The sequence below is a fragment of the Bos taurus genome, chromosome 6 (genome assembly GCF_002263795.3).
Source record: "Bos taurus isolate L1 Dominette 01449 registration number 42190680 breed Hereford chromosome 6, ARS-UCD2.0, whole genome shotgun sequence".
Classification (NCBI taxonomy): Eukaryota; Metazoa; Chordata; class Mammalia; order Artiodactyla; family Bovidae; genus Bos; species Bos taurus.
The window spans coordinates 84,293,492-84,319,206 of NC_037333.1; the positions used below are offsets into that span (position 1 = coordinate 84,293,492).

Sequence of the window (25,715 nt, forward strand, 5' to 3'; positions counted from 1 at the left end):
TGGAGAAGGAAATGGCAACCCACTCCAGTGTTCTTGCCTGGAGAATCCCAGGAACTGGGGAGCCTGGTGGGTTGTCATCTATGGGGTCACACAGAGTTGGACACGACTGAAGTGACTTAGCAGTAACTGTTTTCTTTCATGGCTGTATAACTCATACCTATGTTGTAGATAAGTGTGTTCACAAATTGATAGCCATTTAAGTGCTAGTGGGAATATTCAGTATGTAATTATGAACATGTGCAAGTATTTCTGCATGACACATAACTAGATGATGAGTTGCTATATAAAACAGTGTGCATAAATTTTATTTAAATGGTATTTCCATATTCAGTTCAGTTCAGCCACTCAGTCGTGTCCGACTCTTTGCGACCCCATGAATCGCAGCATGCCAGGCCTCCCTGTCCATCACCAACTCCCGGAGTTCACTCAAATGCACGTCCATTGAGTTGGTGATGCCATCCAGCCATCTCATCCTCTGTCATCCCCTTCTCCTTCTGCCCCCAATCCCTCCCAGCATCAGAGTCTTTTCCAATGAGTCAACTCCACATGACGTGGCCAAAGTACTGGAGTTTCAACTTTAGCATCATTCCTTCCAAAGAACACCCAGGACTGATCTCCTTCAGAATGGACTGGTTGGATCTCCTTGCAGTCCAAGGGACTCTCAAGAGTCTTCTCCAACATCACAGTTCAAAACCATCAATTCTTCAGTGCTCAGCTTTCTTCACAGTCCAACTCTCACATCCATACATGACCACTGGAAAAACCATAGCCTTGACTAGATGGACTTTTGTTGGCAATACTTCCTCAAAGTTAGTCCTACCAGATTATTTATTCTACAAATTATTTGTAGCAATATTACTTGTTGACAATTTCAATTTCCCAAATTTTCCATACCACCTTTTATCTGTCATTGACCATTTTGCTTCTGTGAATTTCCTGTTCATACTTTTCATTTAGTTTCATACTGGAGTGCTAGACTTTTCATTGGAGATTTGTAGTCCTTCTTATTGCACAGTGACTACCAACCCTTTGTCTATTACAAGTGCCCCTGTATAGATTTGAAGAAAATTTTGTAAGCCTATATGCTTGATTTAAAAACATTTTCTACTATGGAAACATATAGTTCTACCTTCTTACTTCCTGTTAGTTCTACTTTTCTTTAAATGTATTTCAGTCATCTAGGTGGTTTCTATGGAAAATTCTATGGTAAATTTTCCTGCTGCTGCTAAGTCACTTCAGTCATGTCCGACTCTGTGCGACCCCATAGACAGCAGCCTACCAGGCTCCCCCATCCCTGGGATTCTCCAGGCAAGAATGCTAGAGTGGGTTGCCGTTTCCTTTTCCAATGCATGAAAGTGAAAAGTGAAAAGTGAAACTGAAGTCACTCAGTCGTGTCCAACTCCTAGAGACCCCATGGACTGCAGCCTACCAGGCTCCTCCATCCATGGGATTTTCCAGGCAAGAGTACTGAAGTGGGGTGCCATTGCCTTCTCCAAATTTAGGTAAATTTTTCTATAATTCCTATAATTTTCCTATAATTCCCCAAACATCAATGTTTCATTTTTTAAATAAATTATCCCTAAGGCTGATGAATGTTTTGTTATATGTTGTGGATGGTGGGCCCCTTGACCAATAAGACGAGATTCATTCCCTCACCTGGACATTTTGATTATAAACTGCTTTCCTGATGTACAGTTTTCATCAGTACCTTCAGATTGTTTTCATTTGATTCACCAATATTTTACAAAATTTATGTGATTTTTGTATTGTGCTCATTGTTTCTGATTATTTCAGTCATAGTGGACCTAGGTTTAAAGAAAATATGTCTATAATATTTTCTGTCATGATAAAGGCTTGAACGTTTACATGTAAGTGTTATGGGAGGGACAATGCAATATCTTCCCAAGGAAAGAGACAAAGGAATGATAAATGCTGAACTAAAGTGTGGTTATGATATAATATAATATGAAAGTGAAAGGTGCTCAGCCATATCCAGCTCTTTGGGACCCCATGGACTGTAGCCTACCAGGCTCCTCTGCCCATGGAATTCTCTAGGCCAGAGTACTGGGGTAGGTAGCTATTCCCTTCTCCAGGGGATCTTCCCAACCTGGTATCAAACCCAGGTCTCCCCCTTTGCAGGCAGATTCTTTACCATCTGAGCCACCAGGGAAGCCCAAGAATACTGGAGTGGGTAGCCTATCCCTTCTCCAGGGGAATCTTCCCAACCCAGGAATTGAACTGGGGTCTCCTGCATTGCAGGTGGTTTCTTTACCAGCTGAGCTACCAGGGAAGCCCATATTATAATATAATAGTAAATAATTCAGTCTGTGTTCAACAAACCCATTGAATTTTTCATCATATCTGCAAGTAGCTATGTGGTGCTGTGTCCTGAATTGTAAATATATACATAGATTTAGATATGTATATAGATATAGATAAGATCATAGATATATTCAGGTAGCTTTGGCAAGAATGAAAATTCAAAAGTCTCTTTTGAATTTAGAGTTCAACCTGAATATAGAGTTCGGGTTATAATTTTCTTAACATACAGTTGAGAACTTATATCCATTAGCAAAGGCTGATTATGGGAGTGAAAATAATAGGTGAATAAAAGGTGGATGACAAAAAGAGAATTAGGTCATGAAATTAAAGGTTTTTGCAAATATCTCAATTTTATAAAAGGAAGCATGTAGCAGTTGCTATACTTCTAGTTCCACAAACACTCCAAAGGCAAATGAGATTAACTGGACGAAGGCAAGTGTCTTGCCATGGCTTTAGGTAAGAAGTGATGTTGAGGCTGAATGCACAGTAAAAATGAAGAACTATTAGTGGTCTCACAAATAAAATTAAAGGGTGAATTTTTCAAAAGAATTCCAATTATTGAACAATTTCTATAGCAAGGAAAAGCTATAAAATTCTATACAAAAATCAAGGTAAAATTCTGAATATCTACAAAATAATATGGATACTATGAATAGACTTTTATTGTTCTTGTTTCTACATGCAATATGTGAAAACCAGTTAAATTCAATCATATCTTTTTAGTATACTTTTGCATTAAAACAATAAATTTCAATACATATCGACATAGTTTTATGGAGAGTTCTACTCATGAGGCAGAACTGCTAGTGCAGCAGTACCCAAATTTTTAGGCTCCAGGAGCCAGTTTTGTGAAAGATAATTTTTCCATGGACTGGGGTAGGAAGCAATGGGTTTGGGACGATTCAAGCACATCACATTTATTGCTCACTTTGTTTCTATTATTGCATCAGCTCCACCTCAGATCATCAGGGGACACCTGCACTGAGGTCTCAGATACAGCTAGTCTCTTTTCTCCTTCTTTCCTAATTTAGCAAACTTCAAGCAACAAAATAGACAACACTTTGTGATGACAAATATGGCAGTTGCCACACAGGCCAGTAGGAACCCAATGACATCCAGAGAGTGGTACTGGAACCAGGTGAGGTCATGGATAGCTGGCCGCAAGTGCTTGGCTCCTTTGTGGCGCATGACAAACTCGATCCAGAAGACTGCTCTGTCCAAGGGCTTCATAGGCTGATCATGTTGAATGGCTGATAATCTCATCACATTCTCTTTGTAGCTGAAGGAAAATCAAACAGTTATCATTTATGGAATGAGCTATAATAAATAAATATGTGAAATTTTCTTGCAGATGGTAACAGAGTGCAACACAGAGTGGAAGAAAACCATAATTTTCTCCGAGGTGATTATTGAGGTATTAGCTTATGGGCTAGGATTTCTTAAATGCATAATGTTTCAAGCTGCAAAGAAAAGAAAGAAAATGGGGGAGAACAAGATTGTGTATTCTAAAGAATGGGATGAGCTGTCCCAAAGGGAAAGAAAAGAAAAGAAATTCATAATGTTTGTCCAAAGTTTGAATTATCTCATAAAGAATTGTTAATGGACCTGATAGATGTATTTCAAAATGTTATAATCTAGATATAGCAGGTAAATCAGTGATGAGGTTTGGAGACATGTCCAGACAATGCTGATCTTACATTAGTGAAGTGGTGGTTGAAAATGTGGAAGTAGATTGACTCAGTTTGATTCCTGTCTCTTACTTTGTTGGCTGCTTTTTTATTCTTTCTGTTCTTCAAATTTTTTAAAAAATTAATTTTATTAACATTTTAAAACTTTTTTATTTTTTAAACTTTTAATTTTACTTTGGAGGGCTCAATCATGATAGAATCTGTTTCTCAGTTTTTCATTGTACTATAAAATGTCTAGGAATAGTACCTTATCTAATTCTTTTGATAATATTGTATTGATTCTTAGAGGCATTCCTGGCATGCAGTAGACACTCAGTAAATGTTTACTAGTTTTGTTGTTCTGGTTCTTGTTCTAAAATTCTGGAGAAGGCTCAGCATTTTACTCTCAGGCATTGCAGGCACACTTGTTTCTACTGCTGAAATGATGGCAGACTAACAGATAAGAAAGAAGGATAAAGAGATATAGCACATGAACTTTAAATCACAAAATGCTATAACATGGCAATGTAGTAATAACAATGGAAGTAACTTTTCTCCCTTTACTGTCAAAAACACAGGAGGAGCACTGGGTTTTTGCAAAGACTGCAGTAATCCTGGAAATATATTTTTAATACAATAGGAATAGACTACAATAAAGAAGTTACTTAATATGTGTAAAGTAACACTGTTTTACTAAATACAACATGTAGCATATCATGAACAGTCAGTATATCTTCATTTTTGACCCCAACATTACATTATTAAAAATTAAAAAGACATACCAATATACTAGAGATATGTACATTTACATAAAAACAGCAAATGAAAGATTTGTTTCTTTAAAAAAAAGAAAAATAGTGCTTTTTATGCTGCTCACTTAGGACAATAGCTGTGCTAAAATTAAATTTAAATAACACTGCTTATAAAACACAAAATGATTTTTGCTGCTATTACTGACACATTCTCAAAATGTTTTCTTTACAAAGTCATTATGATAAAAAAGGGGGAATATATACATCATATTTGTGATATTAATATAATTGTGTCATTGGAATTCATGTATATCCTGAAGTGATTTAGACATAAAGTATTTCTGTTTTCAGAAAATGTGGCTTTTAAATAGGAATATCCCAACATAACTATCTATTCCAAATAAGACAAAAACAAGCACAAGTAAAAGAACTCTGAAGATACTTACATTTATAAGCTGTATATACATAGTTGTAATTGAGTAAATTAGAAAATTCTAGTTGTTTACCATTTATCAATGATGGGATCAAAATATTATTACAGACTAGCAGATACAGAAAACAATCTATTGGTTACCAGATTCGGGGTAGTAGAAACACACAGGTGGGGGAGTAGGAGGCAAAATTACTGGGAATAATATAAGCTCAAGGAGGTGTTGTACAACACTGGAAATTTAGCCACTCTTTGGTAATTACTTTAAATGGAAAATAACCTTTAAAAATTGTGTAACATTTAAAAAAAAAAAGGAATATCCCAACATATGGGATTCCCCGGTGGCTCAGATGTAAAGAATCTGCCTGCAATACAGAGACCTGGTTTGATCCCTGGATCAGCAAGATCCTCTGGAGAAGAGAATGGCTACCTATTCCCATGTTCTTGCCTGGAAAATTCCATGGACTGAGGAGTGGTGGGATACAGTCTATGGGGTCCCAAAGAGTCAAACACAACTGAGAAACCAAAACTTTCACTTTTTCATATCAACATACTCCTCCCGAGTCCATTATGTTTAGATTTATAAGTCTTCCAAAGAAGACAAAATGACCACAGTAAAAAAAATAAAAAAAAAAACAACCCTAGAATACACCCACATTTATAAATAGTATATACATTGTTGAAACTGGGTAATTAGAAAGTTATAGCTGTTTATCATTTATCAGAGATGGAGTCAAAATATTAGCATAGAAAAGTTGGAAAATATAAATGTAATTGGAATTTGAAGTGGATGATGTCATGATGGTTTAGTGAAAATAAACCATCTTTAAGGGTTTAAAACATTTGAGAAGTTCACATGCTGAAAGAAAGTGGGCAGATGAGTATCCATCGCATTCATGGTTCCCTACAATAACTTTGTTCTCAATGCTTCTTAATCCTTCTATTACCATTTCAGTGGTTCTTCTCATTCTAATGATTAAGTTTTCAACATTTCTCCACTATCTTTAAAACACTGACAAACTTTTTCCATAAAACCATGAAAAAATCTTAATGTGACATTCACAACCCGTTATTTTTGTCTGTTTTCAAAACATTGAGCAAATCTTACACCTTCTTGTGCTTATGTGAAGACTCATCACTGCCTCCCTGGCCTTCAGATGAGAACTTCTCTAGAAGGATTAGCTAGTAAAGAAAAAAAAAAAAAAAATATATATATATATATATATACTCACGAAGGATTATTAATGACTTCCTTCAATGCGTTGAGCAAATCTCTTGTTGACATTGTTTCCAAGTCCAACCTGACAGCTGTTCCCTTGGATTTCATTCGAGCAATGTTATCAGCTTGATCAGCAAACAAAGGAGTGCCCACCATAGGGATCCCGTGATAGATGGCCTCATAAACACCATTGCTTCCACCGTGAGTTATAAAGGCTTTGGTTTTTGGATGGCCTAGGATTGAGTGAATTTCAGTAAGGTTATTAATTATAACTCAGAATAAAATGAGAAACTGGCATTATAAGGCACTGGATTGAGGAGTATCTTTTAGATAACAGATTATTACGCATATGAAAGTGCTTTTATTTGCTTTCAGAATTCAGAGAAGAAACGACTATGTCTGCTGAAGGAGTAAATGAAGACTTTGTGAAAGAAGTGCTGAGTCACTTGAACGTCACAAATGAATCCAGGATCGGCAGGGGAACAACTTGAAAGAGCATTCTGGGTAAAAGAAACCACATGTGCAAAAAAAGAAGAGGACATGCTGGAATTTATTCACCTAAAGATATAGTGAAGCCATTTAGCTTGATAGGAATGGTGTCAGGGGAAAAGAAGGATAATCGTAGTGGCACCGGAACCAGAGGAAGGAAAAGCTAAATTTTATCATGAAGTGTGTTATTGTTTCACAAAAATGATTGTGCTTTTTTTTTTTCTTTACAGAAAATTGAGAGTCATTGGTAATGGCACAAGAGTTCTTTTCATGCTGTAAAGAGCAATATTGCATAGGAACCTGGAATGTCAGGTCCATGAATCAAGGCAAATTGGAAGTGGTCAAACAAGAGATGGCAAGAGTGAATGTCGACATTCTAAGAATCAGCAAACTGAAATGGACTGGAATGGGTGAATTTAACTCAGATGACCATTATATCTACTACTGTGGGCAGGAATCCCTCAGAAGAAATGGAGTAGCCATCATGGTCAACAGAAGAGTCCGAAATGCAGTACTTGGATGCAATCTCGAAAATGACACAATGATCTCTGTTCGTTTCCAAGGCAAACCATTCAATATCACAGTAATCCAAGTCTATGCCCCAAACAGTAACGCTGAATAAGCTGAAGTTGATGAAGACCTACAAGACCTTTTAGAACTAACACCCAGAAAAGATGTCCTTTTCATTATAGGGGACTGGAATGCAAAACTAGGAAGTCAAGAAACACCTGGAGTAACAGGGAAATTTGGCCTTGGAATAAGGAATGAAGCAGGGCAAAGACTAATAGAGTTTTGCCAAGAAAATGCACTGGTCATAACAAACACCCTCTTCCAACAACACAAGAGAAGACTCTATACATGGACATCACCAGATGGTCAACACCAAAATCAGACTGATTATATTCTTTGCAGCCAAAGATGGAAAAGCTCTATACAGTCAGCAAAAAGAAGACCAGGAGCTGACTGTGGCTCAGACCATGAACTCCATATTGCCAAATTCAGACTTAAATTGAAGAAAGTAGGGAAAACCACTAGACCATTCAGGTATGACCTAAATCAAATCCCTTATGATTATACAGTGGAAGTGAGAAATAGATTTAAGGGCCTAGATCTGATAGATAGAGTGCCTGATGAACTATGGAATGAAGTTTGTGACATTGTACAGGAGACAGGGATCAAGACGATCCCTGTGGAAAAGAAATGCAGAAAACAAAATGGCTGCCTGGGAAGGCCTTACAAATAGCTGTGAAAAGAAGAGAAGCGAAAAGCAAAGGAGAAAAGGAAAGATATAAACATCTGAATGCAGAGTTCCAAAGAATAGCAAGAAGAGATAAGAAAGCCTTCTTCAGCGATCAATGCAAAGAAATAGGGGAAAACAAGAGAATGGGAAAGACTAGGGATCTCTTCAAGAAAATCAGAGATACCAAAGGAACATTTCTTGCAAAGATGGGCTTGATAAAGGACAGAAATGGTATGAACCTAACAGAAGCAGAAGATATTAAGAAGAGATGGCAAGAATACACAGAAGAACTATACAGAAAAGATCTTCACGACACAGATAATCACGATGGTGTGATCACTGACCTAGAGCCAGACATCCTGGAATGTGAAGTCAAGTGGGCCTTAGAAAGCATCACTATGAAGAAAGCGAGTGAAGGTGATGGAATTCCAGTTGAGCTATTTCAAATCCTGACAGATGATGCTGTGAAAGTGCTGCATTCAATATGCCAGCAAATTTGGAAAACTCAGCAGTGGCCACAGGACTAGAAAAGGTCAGTTTTCATTCCAATACCAAAGAAAGGCAATGCCAAAGAATGCTCAAACTACCGCACAATTGCACTCATCTCACATGCTAGTAAAGTAATGCTCAAAATTCTCCAAGCCAGGCTTCAGTAATATTTGAACCGTAAACTTCCTGATGTTCAAGCTGGTTTTAGAAAAGGCAGAGGAACCAGAGATCAAATTGCCAACATCCGCTGGATCATGGAAAAAGCAAGAGTTTCAGAAAAGCATCTATTTCTGCTTTATTGACTATGCCAAAGCCTTTGACTGTGTGGGTCACAATAAACTGTGGAAAATTCTTCAAGAGATGGGAATACCAGACCACCTGACCTGCCTCTTGAGAAACCTATATGCAGGTCAGGAAGCAAAAGTTAGAACTGGACATGGAACAACAGACTGGTTCCAAATAGGAAAAGGAGTTCGTCAAGGCTGTATATTGTCACCCTGTTTATTTAACTTCTATGCAGAGTACATCATGAGAAACGCTGGACTGGAAGAAGCACAAGCTGGAATCAAGATTGCCAGGAGAAATATCAATAAGCTCAGATATGCAGATGACACCACCCTTATGGCAGAAAGGGAAGAGGAACTACAAAGCCTCTTGATGAAAGTGAAAGAGGAGAGTGAAAAAGTTGGCTTAAAGCTCAACATTCAGTAAATGAAGATCATGGCATCTGGTCCAACCACTTCATGGGAAATAGATGGGGAAACAGTGGAAACAGTGTCAGACTTTATTTTTCTGGGTTCCAAAATCACTACAGATGGTGACTGCAGCCATGAAATTAAAAGACGCTTACTCCTTGGAAGGAAAGTTATGACTAACCTAGATAGCATATTCAAAAGTAGAGACATTACTTTGCCAACAAAGGTTCGTCTAGTCAAGGCTATGGTTTTTCCTGTGGTCATGTATGAATGTGAGATTTGGACTGTGAAGAAGGCTGAGCGCCAAAGAATTGATGCTTTTGAACTGTGGTGTTGGAGAAGACTCTTGAGAGTCCCTTGGACTGCAAGGAGATCCAACCAATCCATTCTGAAGGAGATCAGCCCTGGGATTTCTTTGGAAGGAATGATGCTAAAGCTGAAACTCCAGTACTTTGGCCACCTCATTCGAAGAGTTGACTCATTGGAAAAGACTCTGATGCTGGGAGGGATTGGGGGCAGGAGGAGAAGGGGACGACAGATGATGAGATGGCTGGATGGCATCACTGACTCGCTGGACGTGAGTCTGAGTGAACTCCGGGAGTTGGTGATGGACAGGGAGGTCTGGCGTGCTGCAATTCATGGGGTTGCAAAGAGTCGGACACGACTGAGTGACTGATCTGATCTGAACATACCTCTACAGAATGGAAATGATGAGTATAATGAAAGAATTCAGAGACAGAACAACAATCCAGGAAGTTATTGAAAAGTTCACTGCGAGAAGTAATTACAGCTAAAGTAAAGATTCTGGCTGTAAGGGATGTGACTACGTAGAATAAACTGACAACTTTTATATGTTCTCCTTTTTTTCTCATAGCAAAGACAATTATAATAGACTAGTAAAGTTTTCTTTTTCAGTGTTTCAATAATTAATTGCTTTCTAAGTGTGTTTCCTGTTGAAGCACTCTCACTCTGCTTGGCTGTTACTCATATTTTCATTATTTGTTCTGACAAGTCTCACCAAGAAGGTCATTCTGGGGAAGCCATTTATACAACCGGGTGTTGGGTCCTAAGGTATCTGGTTTTTTGCCATCATATCTCCATAGCACCTGTTAAAAGCAAAGGAAATACCTTATTCTATGAGTTGAACTTCCAAGTTATAATAATAATTTCTAAATTGACTAAGATACATATAATTACATATCATCCATATGACATGTAAGGAAATGAAGACATATTAAGTAATGGTAACTAGTAATAGAAGGACATACATAGGAATACCTACATTTGATGTATTAATTATGTACACATGATGGCAGAGACAAGTGAGATTTTCAATGACCAATTCAAATATTTTTTAAAAAAACTGTTTTATTGTTGCTTTTCAGTCACTAAGTTCTGTCCAACTCTTTGCATCCCATGGACTGTAGCATGCTAGGCTTCCCTGTCCTTCACTATCTCTCAGAAGTTGCTCATATTCATATCCATTGATTCTGTGTTGCTATCCAACCAACTCATCCTCTGTCACTCCCTTTTCCTCCTGCCCTTAATCTTTCTCAGCATCAAGGTCTTCTTCAATGAGTCATCTCTTTGCATCAGATGGCCAAGGTATTGGAGCTTCAGCTTCAGCATCAGTCCTTCCAATGAATATTCAAGGTTGATTAACTTAGGATTGACTGGTTTGATCCTGCAGTCAGGGGACTCTCAAGAGTCTTCTCCAGCACCACAATTCAAAAGCAACAATTCTTTGGCCATCAGCCTTCTTTATGGTCCAACTCTCACATCCATGCACAACTACTGAAAAAGCATAGCTTTGACTATATGGACTTTTCCGGGCAAGTGCTGCTTTGCTTTTTAAAACACTGTCTGTGTTTGTCATAGCTTTTCTTCCATGGATAGGTGGTTTTGTTTCCAATACAACAAGCCAGTGGCAGATTACACATAACCTACACATTCATTTATTTTCTTTATATGCTAGTGCTCATTTTCAAATTCGTTATTCAGTGATTTATTTATTTTTGACTGTTGTAAAAGAGTTTACTTATATCAAGTAGTTAAAAGGGGAAATTATTTATTAGAATTTTATACATTTTGATTATAGAGAGGAAAAAGTATGCAGTCAATCACCTAAGATAAATATTTTGGCTTATTTATAATTTATTAATCCCCTTCATAGATCACAGCCTTGTCACGGTAAAGGGGCTTGTGTAACTCAATGAAGCTATGAGCCATGCTCTGCAGGGCTGCCCAAGGGCAGATGGGTCATAGTGGAGTGTTCTGACAAGCTGTGGTCCACTGGAGGAGGGAATGGACAACCACTCCACTATCTTTGCCATGAGAACCACATGAACAATATGAAAAGGCAAAAATATATGACACTGGAAGATGAGTTGTCCAGGTCAGAATGTGTCCAATATCCTGCTGAGGAAGAGTGGAGGGCAATTACTAATAGATCCAGAAAGAATGAAGTGACTGGGCCAATGAAGAAATGATGCTCAGTTGTGGATGTGTCTGGTGGTGAAAGTATCATGCTGTAAAGAACATAAGATCCTGGAATGTTAGGCCAATGAAATCGAGGTAATGGACATGGTCAAGCAGTAGATGGCAAGAGTGAATATCAACATCTTAGGAATCCATGAACTAAAATGGACAAGTTCGATGAATTTAATTCAGATGACCATTATATCTACTACTGTGGTTAAGAATTCCTTAGAAGAAATGGAGTAGCTCTCACAGTCAACAAAAAGTTCTGAAATGGAGTGCTTGGGTGCAATCTCAAAAACAACAGAATGATCTTGGTTCATTTCCAAGGCAAACCATTCAACATCACAGCAATCCAGGTCTATGCCCCAGCCACTAATGCTGAAGAAGCTAAAGATTGATTCAGCAAGATCCACAAGACCTTCTAGAATTAACACTAAAAAAAAAAAAAATAATAATAATAATGAAGAAGAAGAAGTCTTTTTCATCATAGGGATTGGAATGTAAAGGTAAGAAGTTAAGAGATATCTCGGGTAACAGGCAAGTTTGGCCTTGTAGTACTAAAAGAAGCAGGCAAAGGCTAACAGACTTCAGTCAAGAGAACACACTGGTCATAGTAAACATCCTTTTCCAACAACTGATGACTCTATACATGGACATAACCAGATGGTCAATACCGAAATCAGATTGATTATGTTATTTATAGCCGAGGATGGAGATGCTCTATACAGTCAGCAACACAAGACCTGGAGTTGACTGTGGTTCAGATCATGAGCACCTGAGTGCAAAATTCAGATTTGAATTGAAGAGAGACTTAAATTGAAAGTGGGGAAAACTGCTAGCCATTCAGGTATGACAGAAATCAAATCCCATATAATCACACAGTGGAGGTGATGAATAGATTCAAGGGATTATATCTGGTATACATAGTGCCTGAAGAACTGTGGATAGAGGTGTGTAACACTGTACAGGAGGCAGTGATCAAAACAATCTCAAAGAAAATGAAATGCCAGAAGGCAAAGTGGTTATCTGAGGAGGCTTTATAAATAATGCAGAAAAGAAGGGGAGTGAAGGCCAAGGGAGAAAGGGAAAGAAAAATATACTCAACTGAATGCAGAATTTCAGAGGATAGATAGGAGAGATAAGAAGGCCTTCTTAAGTGAACAATGCAAAGAAATAGAGAAATCAATGGGATGTGAAAGACTAGAGATCACTTCAAGTAAATTAGATATCCCAAGGGATCATTTCATGCAAAGATGGGCACAATAAAGGACAGAAATGGTATGGACCCAACAGAAGCAGAAGATATTAAGAAGAGGTGGCAAGAATACACAGAAAAACTATACAAAAGAGGTCTTAGTAACCTGGACAACTAGGAAGGTGTGGTCACTCATAGAGCCACACATCTTGGAGTGTGAAGAAAATGGGACCTTAGGAAGTATTACCATGAAGAAAGCTAGTGGAATTTAGCTAAGGTATTTCAAATCCGAAAAGATGATACTGTTAAAGTGCTGCACTCAGTATGCCAGCAAATTTGGAAGACACAGCAGTGGCCACAGGACTGGAAAAGGTCAGTTTTCATTCCAAACCCAAAGATGGGTAATGCCAAAGAATGATCAAACTACTGTAAAATTATGTTCCTTTCACATGCTAGCAAGGTAATACTCAAAAATCATTTAGCTCAGCCTGAGCAGTACATAAACCAAGATTTTCCAGATGTGCTATCTGGGTTTAGAAAAGGCAGAAGAACCAGAGATCAAATTGCCATCATTCATTACATCATAGAAAAAGCAAGAGAATTTCAGAAAAACATCTGCTACTGCTTCATTGACTATGCTAACCTATATGCAGGTTGGGAATCAACAGTTAGAACTGGACATGGAACAACAGACTGGTTCCAAATAGGTAAAGGAGTACGTCAAGGCTGTATATTGTCACCCTGGTTATTTAACTTATATGCAGAGTACATCATGAGAAACGCTGGACTGGAAGAAACACAAGCTGGAATCAAGATTGCCGGGAGAAATATCAATAACCTCAGATATGCAGATGACACCACTCTTGTGGCAGAAAGTGAAGAGGAACTAAAAAGCCTCTTGATGAAAGTGAAAGAGGAGAGTGAAAAAGTTGGCTTAAAGTTCAACATTCAGAAAACGAAGATCATGGCATCTGGTCCCATCACTTCATGGCAAATAGATGGAGAAACAGTGGAAACAGTGCCAGACTTTATTTTCTGGGGCTCCAAAATCACTGCAAATGGTGACTGTAGCCATGAGTTTAAAAGACGCTTACTGCTTGGAAGGAAAGTTATGATCAACCTAGACAGCAATATTGAAAAGCAGAGACATTACTTTGCCAACAAATGTCCGTGTAGTCAAGGCTATGATTTTTCCATTAGTCATGTATGGATGTGAGAGTTGGACTGTGAAGAAAGCTGAGTGCAAAAGAATTAATGCTTGTGAACTGTGGTGTTGGAGAAGACTTTTTTTTTTTTTTTTTTTTACTTTACAGTATTGTATTGGTTTTGCCATGCATGAGGAGAAGGGGACAACAGAGGATGAGATGGCTGGATGGCAACATCGACTCGATTGACATGAGTCTGAGTGAACTCCGGGAGTTGGTGATGGACAGGGAGGCCTGGAGTGCTGCAATTTATGGAGTCTCAAAGAGTCGGACATGACTGAGTGACTGAACTGAACTGAAAGAGACTCTTGATGAGGGTGAAAAATGAAAGTGAAAAAGCTGTCTTAAAACTCAGCATTCAAAACAATAATTTCATGGCATCTGGTCCCATCACTTCATGGCAAATACGTGGGGAAAATGTGGAAGCTGTGACATATTTTATCTTCTTGGGCTCCAAAATCATTGTGGATGGTGACTTCAGCAATGAAATGAAAAGACACTTGCTTCTTGGAAGAAAAGCTATGACAAATCTAGATAAAGTATTAAAAGCAGAGACATCACTCTGCCAAAAGAGGTCCGTATAATCAAAGCTATATTTTTTTCCAGTAGTCCATTCCATATGTATGGATATGAGAGATGGACAGTAAAGAATATTAGGTAGGGTAAGATAAGGTGAAGTCACTCAATTGTGTCCAACTCTTTGCGGCCCCACGGACTGGGCCTTACGAGGCTTCTGTATCCATGAGATTTTCCAGGCAAGAGTACCTGAGTGGGTTGCCATTTCCTTCTTCAGAGGATCTTCCCAACCCAGGGATCGAACCCAGGTCTCCTGCATTATAGGCATACGCTTTACCGTCTGAGCCACTGGGGAAGTCCTTAAAGAAGGTTAAGCACTGAAGAATTGATACTTTTGAATTGTGGTGCTGGAGAATATTCTTGAGAATCCCTTGAATGGCAAGGACATCAAACCAGTCAATCCTAAATGAAACCAATTGTGAATATTCATTGGAAGTACTGATGCTGAAGTTCCAATACTCTGGCCACCTGATAACTCATTGGAAAGACCCTGATCTGGGAAAGGTTGAAGGCAAAAGGAGAAGGGCTGGCAGAGGATGACATGGTTAGATAGCATCACTAAATCGATGGACATGACTCTGGGCAAACCCTGGGTAATAGTGAAGGACAGGGGAGCCTAGCATGCTGTAGTCCATGGGATTGCAATGATTCAGATGACTTAATGACTAAACAACAGCATAATTTTTTAAAAATAAGTTAATCAGTGCTGCTGAAGAAGTATGTTCTCTTAAATTACAAATTATTAAGCCCTACTTTCAAAAACAATGAAAAGTATTGTTTGACTTGAATCAATGTTGCATGACTACCTTTATTGTTAAAGTTTAACTCCCGAGAGCATCTATATGTGTGTTGTGTCCTCAGAAGTCCTTCAAAGAAAAGGAACAAGTGACAAAGCAGAATTTACTGGTTAATCTTACTGCTCATGCTACCATTGTATTAATAATACCAAAATTCACACTGTGTCTCTTAAATACCATTCTTTTTGATTACTATGTTGAGTAATTAAAATTATTATGGATGAAAGGCACTCCCTGTACTGCCGTAGCACCTGCCATGTATATTTCGGTTTATATATACACATATATATGTATATATATGAGATAAATTGCTGCTATCATATTATTTACCTTTCTGATAGAAAATGTCTATGATCAGATCTTTACAGAGTTTAACAGACTTATTAAAGAGTTGTCCATGATTAAGTTATTGCATCTACCTTTTGTGGAATTTGAGCAAAGGCTGATGCAATCACCTTGGCTCTGTCTTCTGACACGTTACTGACCATTGACCCCAAAGAAAACACCACAATACCATTTTCTCCAGAGCTCTGCACAAACTCTTCCATTTCCTGTGAAAAAAGAATGTGCCCATCACAAAAGAGCAGCAGCATAACATACATTATTGAAGGGATTGCTACAAGCAACTAAAGAGAGAAAACAGAAATTGTCTTGAGATATCAGAGTAGTGATTTCTTACAAAAATATTGTGGTAAGATACACATGGCATAAAATTTACTTCTTAATTGTTCCTAAGTGTGTAGTATAGTAGTATTAAGTATACTCACATTGTGCAACCAATCTCCAGAACTTTTTCATCTGACAAAACTGGAAGTCTATGATCGTTAAGAAACTCTACTTTTCTCTTTCTCTAGCCTTTGGCAAGTTTCATTATACTCTGTTTCTACAAATGAGATTAGTCTGGATACTTCTTAAAAGTTGAATTGCACAGTATTTTTTTTTTTTTTTCTGACTACTTATTTTCACTTAATGTAAGATTCATTCATGCTGTGACGTGTCAGAATTTCCTTTTAAAGGTGAGTAATATTCCGTTGTTTGTATACATGACATTTTGTTTATTGCTTGCTTTGTTGATGGACATTTGGGTTGCTTCAACCTCTTGGCTCCTGTGAATAGAGCTTTCATGCATATGTTGTACAGGTATCTCATTGGGAACCTAATTTCAATTATTTTGGAAACAAACCCAGAAAAGGAATTGCTGAGCTATATGTGTAGACAGGTTTTATATTAGAAAGTTCACATTATTCTTTTCACATACTATACAGTTAGCTAATAGAGTGATTTCCCTCTCTCACCCGCCCCACTCCCCCAATTTTCTTGAACATGTTAACTTCACATCTTGGACTTTGGTCAGTTGTACCTATAAATATTCAACACTAAAAAATCATTAAAAATTTTTTTTGCGGAACTTTATATTGTTTTTTATAATGATGCTTTTTTTTTTTTTTTTTAAACATTTTTCATCCTTGAGATCCTGGGAAAAGAATGGGTGATATGAGGTCAATGTCTTCCATTATACATATTTGTGCAATGTTTTTCTGTATAAGCAGGAAATAAGATAGAGCCAGTACTCAGTACAAGGAGGTACTATTAAACTATATTATCCTCAGACTCTTCATTAATCTTGATGTTAATTACTAACATAGATTCTTGGAAGGAAGTTACTTTCCGGATTCAACTTGCTTTGGTTCTTTGTTATTATAATTCTGCTAACTTATTTATTTATTCCAGACATACTTTTTGAGAATTATTTAGATTATTCATTAATATTTTGTTTCCTGACTATGAGCACTATGAAAAAAAATATGATCTGAATCACTTTATGTCATTCATTCAGCTCTGTAGTCCTATTCTTCACCTTAAACTTTGTCATAATGACTTGAGGAGTCAAGTATTATAGTTTGGAAGTTGTATGAAATAGTTCTGTGAGTTCTATTTATAATCCAAAGTTACCCTTGCATAGTTACTTATTTGAGTGACCGTATTGCTGTGTTTCTTTACATATGATGCCTTTGTCCTGAACTTGCATAATTAATGTCACAGATGGATGTGCTATGTCTAACTGTGGTGAAGAACCTTCAATATGACTTCAATGAGTCCCCCTGGGAGCACCTACTCTACAGAGGAAGAGGTGCCCAGAGCTTTCTGCAAAACAGGTCTGGTCAGCTTTTGAGTAATTCACTTCTAACTAAATAAAGCTCCTGGTGAATCTGTATTTGCCTGGAATTGTTTTTGAATTATTTTGCTTTGTGGTCCTTGATCCTTTCTGATTAAAAAAAAAGTTACTTTCTATACCAGAATAATTCCAAATTTTAAATGGCAACCCACCCCAATATTCCTGCCTGGGATATCTGATCGACAGAGGAGACTGGCTGGCTATAGTTCACAGGGTCACGAAGAGTCAGACATGACTGAGCATGTATGCATATTCACTATTCTGAACCTGAGATCTCTAGTATTTATTTACTAAGAAATGCAAATTTGTATCCTTAAACAACATTTCTCCTGTTCTTCCACCTCTCAGTCCTGGCAACTACCATATTACTCTCTGTTATTACAAGTTTGGCATTTTTAGATTTCATATACAAGTGATATCTTACAGTATTTGTCCTTCTCTGTCTTTTCCAAAAGATAAACAAAATTGAAAACCTTTAGTTAGACTAATCAAGAAAAAAAGTGACTCAAATAAATAAGATTAGAAATGAAATGGAGACATTACAACTGATACTTAAAAATTAGATAGCATCCCGAGACTACCATGAATAATTATAAGCTAAGAAACTATTAATACATATATGAGAAGAATGGAGAACTTAAAAACAGAACCTACCAAGACTGAATCAGGAAGAAGTAGAAAATCTGAACAGTCCTAATAAGTAAAGAAATTGAATTGGTAATCAAAAACTTATCAACACACAAAAGGCCCAGGGCCTGATGGCTTCACTGACGTATTCTATGAAATATTATAGAATAATTAATGCCAGTTCTTCAAAAATCTTTAAAAATTAAAGAGGAGGGTAGGAACATTTCCAAACTCATCCTACAAGGTCATCACCACAATCATGATACCAAATAGATAAGGACATTGCAAGGAGATAAAACTAAAGTCAATATCCAGATTGAATATTAATGCAAAAATTCTCAACAAAATATCAACAAGCCAAATTCAAGAGCACATTAAAAGAATTGTATACTAAGACCAAGTGAGATTTATCTTTGTGATGCAAGGACAAATAGAATGAACTATAAAATAAGTTGATTATCTCAACAGATGTCCAAAAAACATTTGACAAGATATGACATTCTTTTATGATAAAACCCTCAACATGTAGGGTGTGAAGGAACATACCTCAGTGTAATAAAGAACATATATAAAAAACCCAAAACTAACGTTATACTCAGCAGTGAACACTTGAAAGCTTTTTCTCTAATCAGAAACAAAATAAGATGCCTAATCTCGCTATATAGAATTCAGTTTCATTACTGTGTACTAATAATGAAACATCTGAAAAAAAACTATCCCATTCACAACAGCATCAAAAGCAAGAAAATACCTAGAAATAAATTTAATTAGTGAAGTGAAAGATCTGTACAGTGATAACTATAAGAAATTGTAAGAAATAGAAGAAAACATAAAAAATGGAAAGGCATCATGTGACATGGACCAGAAGACTAATACTGTTAAAATGTTGACATTATCAAAACCCAAAAGAATCACACCTTGAAATTTCATATTTACCACAAAGTTTCAATATTTCAAATAATAGTGTACTGGCCCCCAAATAGACACATAGACCATGGAACAGCATACAGGGTTCAACTAATATTCAACAAGGGAGCAGGGGAGACAAGAACACCAATTGTGGAAATATTAGTCACTTTCTTTTCTGAGAAAACTGTATAAACATATGAAAAAAACAAAAAAGCAAAAAACAAGACCTCTATCTTATACCACTCATAAAAACAACTCGAATCAATGACTTAAACATAAGACCAGATACCATAACATCCCTAAAAGAAAATATAAGGATGAAACTCCTTGGCACTGGTCTTGAAAACGATGTTTTTATATATGACATCAAGACCACAACAAAAGGAAAAAATCACAAGTGGGACTACAACAAGCTTAAAAGCTTCTGCACAGCAAAAGAAATAATCAACAAGACGAAAATGCGATCTACAGAATGGAAGAAAAGTTTTGTAACCATATATTGAATGAGGGGTTAAGATCCAGAATATATGCACAACTCATAACAACAAAATTCAGTTAAAGAATGGGCAGATGAACAAAATAGACACTTTACAAAGAAGATTTCCAAATGGTCACCAGGTATAGGAAAAGGTACTCAACATCAGTAATCATCCGGGAAATGTATTTCAAAATCACAATCAGATATTACCTCACCCTTATTAGACAGTCTATAACCAAGAAGAGAAAAGTGTTGTGAGAATGTGGAGAAAAGTGAATGCTTGTACACTCTCAGTGGGAATGTAAATTGGTTTAGCCCTTATGGAACATAAATTGAAGGTTCCTAAAACAATTAAAGATAGATCTATTGTAAGATCCAGCAATTCTACTTCTGGGTATACAGTCAAAGGAAATAAAAACAGGATATTGAAGAGGTATATGTGCTCCATGTTGACTGCAGCATTATTCACAATTAGCTAAGGGAAGAAACTTAAGTGCCCACCAATGGATGAATTATTTAAAGATGTTTCATAGATACAGAGACATGCACACACACACACACACACACACACAAACAGACACACGTGCTCAGAATGAAATGTTATTCACCCATGAGAAAGAAGGAAATCCTGCCATTTTCGACAAAATGGGTGGACTTTGAAGATGTTATGCTAAAATGTGTGCTGTCATTTTAATCCTTACTCTATCCTATAATCAAATAATACACTATGATATATATCCTGAAAATTGTAATTCTAGCTTATGCTTTTTTAATCTTCAAGAAAACTGTGATCTTATTATATTTGTTATTTTCTAAGTAAATATTTTATTGTATCTGATTTAGCATAATTTAGCATTTCCTAGTGGCTCAGATGGTAAAGAATCTGCCTGGAGTGCAGGAAACCAGGATTTGATCCCTGGGTCGAGAAGATCCCCTGGAGAAGGGAATGGCTGCCTACTCCAGTATTTTTGCCTGGAGATCCCATGGACAGAGGAGCCTGGTGGGCTACAGTCCATAGTGTCACAAAAAGTCAGACATGACTGAAGTGACTTAGCAGCAGCAGCATTTAATACAAACTCTTGTAATGTTGGGAATTTTTAAGGTTTTGATGATCAGGTGAAGAAGATGAAATACTAAAGTATTTTTGTAAGTTTTAAGGCTTTTCACCACAGCACTAGCTAAAATAAATGCCTATTTCCAACAATATAAATGAATGTACATATAAATGTATGTTTTTATTCCCAACCCAGAGATTTATTTAAATTTATTTAAAGTAAATCGTCCTGATTCATGTCAATGTATGGCAAAACCCACCACAATAATGTAAAGTAATTATCCCCCAATTAAAATAAATTAATTAAATTAAAATAAAGGAAAAAATGTGTTAATGTGATATCTCTGTGAACACCATACTCTAGTTTCCACTCATTATTGTCTATATCTAGCAATAATCTGCTAAATGGTCTCTTCCTACACTTCACCATTTACAGTCCAACCCAGTGACTACATATTGCTTTTAATTTTTAAATAATATATGACTATCTCTTTCTCAGGGCTTTCGTCATAGCTCAGTCGGTAAAGAGTCTGCCTGCCATTCAGGAGACCTGGGTTCGATTCCTGGGTTGGGAAGATCCTCTGGAGAAGGAAATGGTAACCCGCTCCAGTATTCACACTGGAGAATCCCATGGATAGAGGAGCCTAGCAGTCTACAGTCCATGTGACTGCAAGAGTCGGATGCAACTTACAGACTAAACCACCGCCGTCATCTCTTCCTTTCTTAATCCTTTCACTATTCTTCCCAATGGCCCTACTAGATGTTTCAAATGTTTATAATTATCTGTTTCCAACTTACCTCTACAGCATCATCTTCTTCTTTATTCAGCCTTTTTCTATCTAGACTAAACTTGGACTTTGGGCAACTGTCATTACTACTCCACCTGCCTTTCTTTTATATCTTCTTCCAACTGAGCTATGAGGGAAGCCCATATCTTCTTCCACCCCTGCCCTATTCCTCTGTTTATTCCTGAGCATCCTTCAGATCTCCTAATTATCTATGGATCAGAGATACTTTATATGATTCATGCTGAATATTTCTTTAGCACTCTGGTCTTGCCATATTATAACATTTTTTACAACTTGATTGTGTTCTGCCATTCAGGTAGACTGTCAGATGAGAGAAACTGTGCCTACACCATTTGCCTATATTAGCACTCACTTCTGGAATATGCTATATACAAAATTATCCTCTAATAATGATAATACAATTATAATGTAACTTATTATAGTGAGATAGGATGACTGGGTGGCATCACCAGGTGATAATGTAACTATTATTATTGATACAAAATATATATTTTTATACTAAAATATGTGTCCTTTAATGAATGATGCTTCTCTATGTGTTGAATAATGAAATTGTAATTTAATTGATGTATTTTCAAAGTGTCCCATGTTCTCTAGTTTATTCTGTAATGATAATGAAATTCAGATAGTTGTGTTGATACAGAAATACATCACTTTCTAGGTGGAAGGTCACTTTATCCAGGTTCCCATATCTGACTACCTGTAATCAAATATTCTAAATAAACAATACAGAATGTTCCTATTGAAAACACAAAGTTCACAAAGAACAACAAGGAGGAGTAGGTGACCTTAGGCAGGGGCTTGGCAGGTTTGCAGTGGAGCCCTCCAACAAATTCAACATTTGGTAGTCGTGGACGAGGAAATGAAAAATCCCAGTAGGTTCGAATGAGCCACATTTCGGCTTTCCCCATCGTCTCTGATAAGGTAGTAGGTCTTCCTGAAAGTAAAAAGAAAAACAACAACAAATGTTTGATCAAATGAGACTACTGTCATGTGTGTATATAAGATAATTTTTGTAAAGGAATTTGGGATGTTGTGGCCAAGATGTTTGAATGTGTCTGTTGCTTGATAAATACATACCGTAGCATAGTATAGGATAATTATTATATCTGGAATACATCTGTTTCTACACAAGCAGAAACAATTTCTAAAAGCTAACTGGATACTTATACTACAAATATGTGTATAACTCTCCGTGTACATGTCTTCATCTATCAAGACAGTTTATGAGATTCGTAATGACTTTAAGTTAAAAAAAGAAGTTTTGTAAGTTGGATAGTCACTTGCAGATGTCCTGGGTACTTCAGTCTGTGGTAAATGACTTCCTGGTATCTGATACAAGTAATGGGCTTTACTCTACCCTATAATTTAAGTGTTTGCATAATATTTGTTAGATTGAGGGTCATTTCATATTTTTATTTCACTGTTTCACTTATTTGAGATAAATTTTTGTGAATTTCTATTTAGACAAACTCAACTTCCAAGGTACTAGGATAAATAGGACTTAATGCTACCAACTAAAAACATGACTTACCTAGTAGTTTGGTTGCTAAGTGGTAACTGACTCTTTCAACTCCGTGGACTATAGCTCAACAGGCTTCTCTGTCCATGGGATTTCACAGGCAAAAACACTGGAATGGAATGCCATTTCCTTTTCCAAGGGATCTTCCTGACCAAAGGATAAAACCTGTGTCTCCTGCATTGGCAGGTAGATTCTTTACCACACTGAGCTATCCGGAAGCCCAACTTACCTAGTACTTCACTGTAAAACTGATTCCACTTCTTCTCTTTGTATGTCATAAAGAAAAGGTCAAAGTAAAGTGCATATAACATATTTTTTATCCTCTCTAAGAATGTCATGCGATCACTTAATTCTGAAAACATAACAGGTACATAAGATGGTGGGAATGGAAGTCTTCCACTCTTCTTCTCAATTATGTGGCCAGGTGAGGTGTAATGACTGTACACGAATGGTATTTTAAGTAATTCAGCCAGCAATTCACCACAGGGTCCAACAGCATCTGCAATAAGGATATCAAACCTTGATTCCTGCAGTTTTGTCATTAATTTCTTGTTGGAAACAGCATCTTCACACATATGTAAAGCAATATCAAAAAATTCCCAAAATACATTTTTCACTGTTGAAAGATAGGACCAAAAGGAATCTTTTGCCACATATGTCAGTTCCTCAAGAATACGTTCCATAAAATTCTCATAATCACTTTTTGTTAAAGATACAGGAAAAGTCTCAAATTTCATAGTAGATGGTTTGCTGGAATTAGGAATAGTGGAAGCTGAAGATATCAGAACAGTCACCTCATGACCCCTCGTGACGAGTTCCTCCAGAATTGTCTTTATATTCAGCCAGGGACTAAATTCCACTGGCCATACCAGCACCTTTCCACAACTCCCACCGCTAAAGTAGCAAGTCAGCTGTAGCAGCAGCAGAAGCGAGAGCCTTTTCATAGACATCTTGCTCATAGGCAGTCCTTTAAAATTAATTACTGCAAACTTTTGCTATTGCTCAGGCTTATATCCAGAAGTCATCAACCAGAAGTTAAAGTATAACTCCTATTCCTTAAAAAAGTAGATTACATGAATAGTCAGCAGATGTGGAAATCAAGTGAAAAGGCAAAGTGCAGAACACTTCGAGATTATACAGTGTGTTTAGTATTCATTTGCCAGTGCTGTCACCCATCTTGTACACACACATCAATTATATTCTGTGAGAAAGAAGACTAACTAGTGTAAAACAATAGCAAGTGAGAGGCTCTTGAGTCTGCAGTGGCTTTGACACAGAATTAGAGATAAGGTGACATCAACAAGGTGGAGGGTTATGAGGTCACAACAATTGTGTCCTGCACAGAAACAGCAAAAACAATAAATGACCAAGTGCAAACCCATGTAAAGTATTTTGGGAAAGTTCTGGACTAAAATGAAAAAGCAGCAGAAATCCTGCAGTTTGCAAAGACTGAAGATGTGTGTACCGATTTTTTTAGTGTAATGTATTAATACTAAAGATATCAATTAAGTTTGACTGGTCAATTGTATAATTTATGATCACTATTGCCATACTGATTTTTTTGTCTGAATGATCTGCCTACTGATGACAGTGGGGAGTTAAAGCAGAAGGAGACGACAGAAGATGAGATGGTTGGATAGCATCACTAACTCAATGGACATGAGTTTGAGCACACTCTGGGAGATGGTAAAGGACAGGGAAGCCTGGTGTGCTGTGGTCCATCAGGCAAAGTTATCGGGTTGATCAGCAAACATAGGAAAGCCCACCATAGGGATCTCATGGCAGATGGCCTCGTAAGTGCCGCTGGTTCCACCATCAGTTATAAAGCCTTTGGTTTTTGGATGACCTAGCGTTGAGTGACTTTCAGTAAAATTATTAATTATAATTCAGAATAAAATGAGAAATGGGCATTATAAGGCACTGTAAAAAGCAATGTTTTTAAGATAACAGATGGTTACACACAGGAAACTGCATTTAATCAGCAGATGAATGGATAAGAAAGCCGTGGTACATATACACAATGGAGTATTACTCAGCCATTAAAAAGAATACATTTGAATCAGTTCTAATGAGATGGATGAAACTGGAACCTATTATACAGAGTGAAGTAAGCCAGAAAGAAAAACACCAATACAGTATACTAATGCATATATATGGAATTTAGAAAGATGGTAACAATAACCCTGTGTACGAGACAGCAAAAGAGACACTGATGTATAGATCAGTCTTATGGACTCTGTGGGAGAGGGAGAGGGTGGGGAGATTTGGGAGAATGGCATTGAAACATGTATAATATCATGTATGAAACGAGTCACCAGTCCTGGTTCGATGCACGATACTGGATGCTTGGTGCTGGTGCACTGGGACGACCCAGAGGGAGGGTATGGGGAGGAAAGAGGGAGGAGGGTTCAGGATGGGGAACACAGGTATACCTGTGGTGGATTCATTTCGATGTTTGGCAAAACTAATACAATATTGTAAAGTTTAAAATAAAATAAAATTAAAAAAAAAAAAAAAAGAACACACAGCCAGAAACTCCTGTCTGCTGGAGAGATAAGTGAAGACTTCATGAAAGAAGTGCTT

At 37.1% G+C, this 25,715-nt stretch overlaps 1 protein-coding gene across 3 annotated transcripts; it reads right to left on the reverse strand.

The window, feature by feature from the left end:
* Positions 1–2,960: 2,960 nt before the first annotated feature.
* Positions 2,961–24,116, reverse strand: LOC100140261 (UDP-glucuronosyltransferase 2B17). Of its 3 annotated transcripts, none has more exons than XM_015471665.3 (6): positions 23,362–24,116; positions 22,399–22,547; positions 16,013–16,108; positions 10,322–10,409; positions 6,404–6,623; positions 2,961–3,601 (listed from the first exon to the last, which is right to left on the reverse strand). In XM_015471665.3, exons 1-6 carry the CDS (start codon positions 24,089–24,091, stop codon positions 3,322–3,324), a joined length of 1,563 nt encoding a protein of 520 aa, XP_015327151.1. In that variant the 5' UTR covers positions 24,092–24,116; the 3' UTR covers positions 2,961–3,321. The 3 variants fall into 3 exon arrangements, with proteins under 3 accessions (XP_015327151.1, XP_002688369.2, XP_015327152.1); XM_002688323.6 differs by having other exon boundaries at positions 15,977–16,108; XM_015471666.3 differs by lacking the exon at positions 16,013–16,108.
* Between the last annotated feature and the right edge of the window lie 1,599 nt (positions 24,117–25,715).

What these genes read in the sequence shown, in the direction of transcription:
- LOC100140261 (XM_002688323.6), bottom strand. Translation starts at nt 24,091, where the DNA reads ATGAGCAAGATGTCTATGAAAAGGCTCTCGCTTCTGCTGCTGCTACAG. An exon ending in GTTTTACAGTGAAGTACTAG is followed by an intron (nt 22,548 to 23,361) that starts GTAAGTTGGGCT and finishes TTTTACTTTCAG; the next exon opens with GAAGACCTACTACCTTATCA. An exon ending in GAAGTCATTAATAATCCTTC is followed by an intron (nt 3,602 to 6,403) that starts GTGAGTATATAT and finishes ATTTTCCTTCAG; the next exon opens with CTACAAAGAGAATGTGATGA.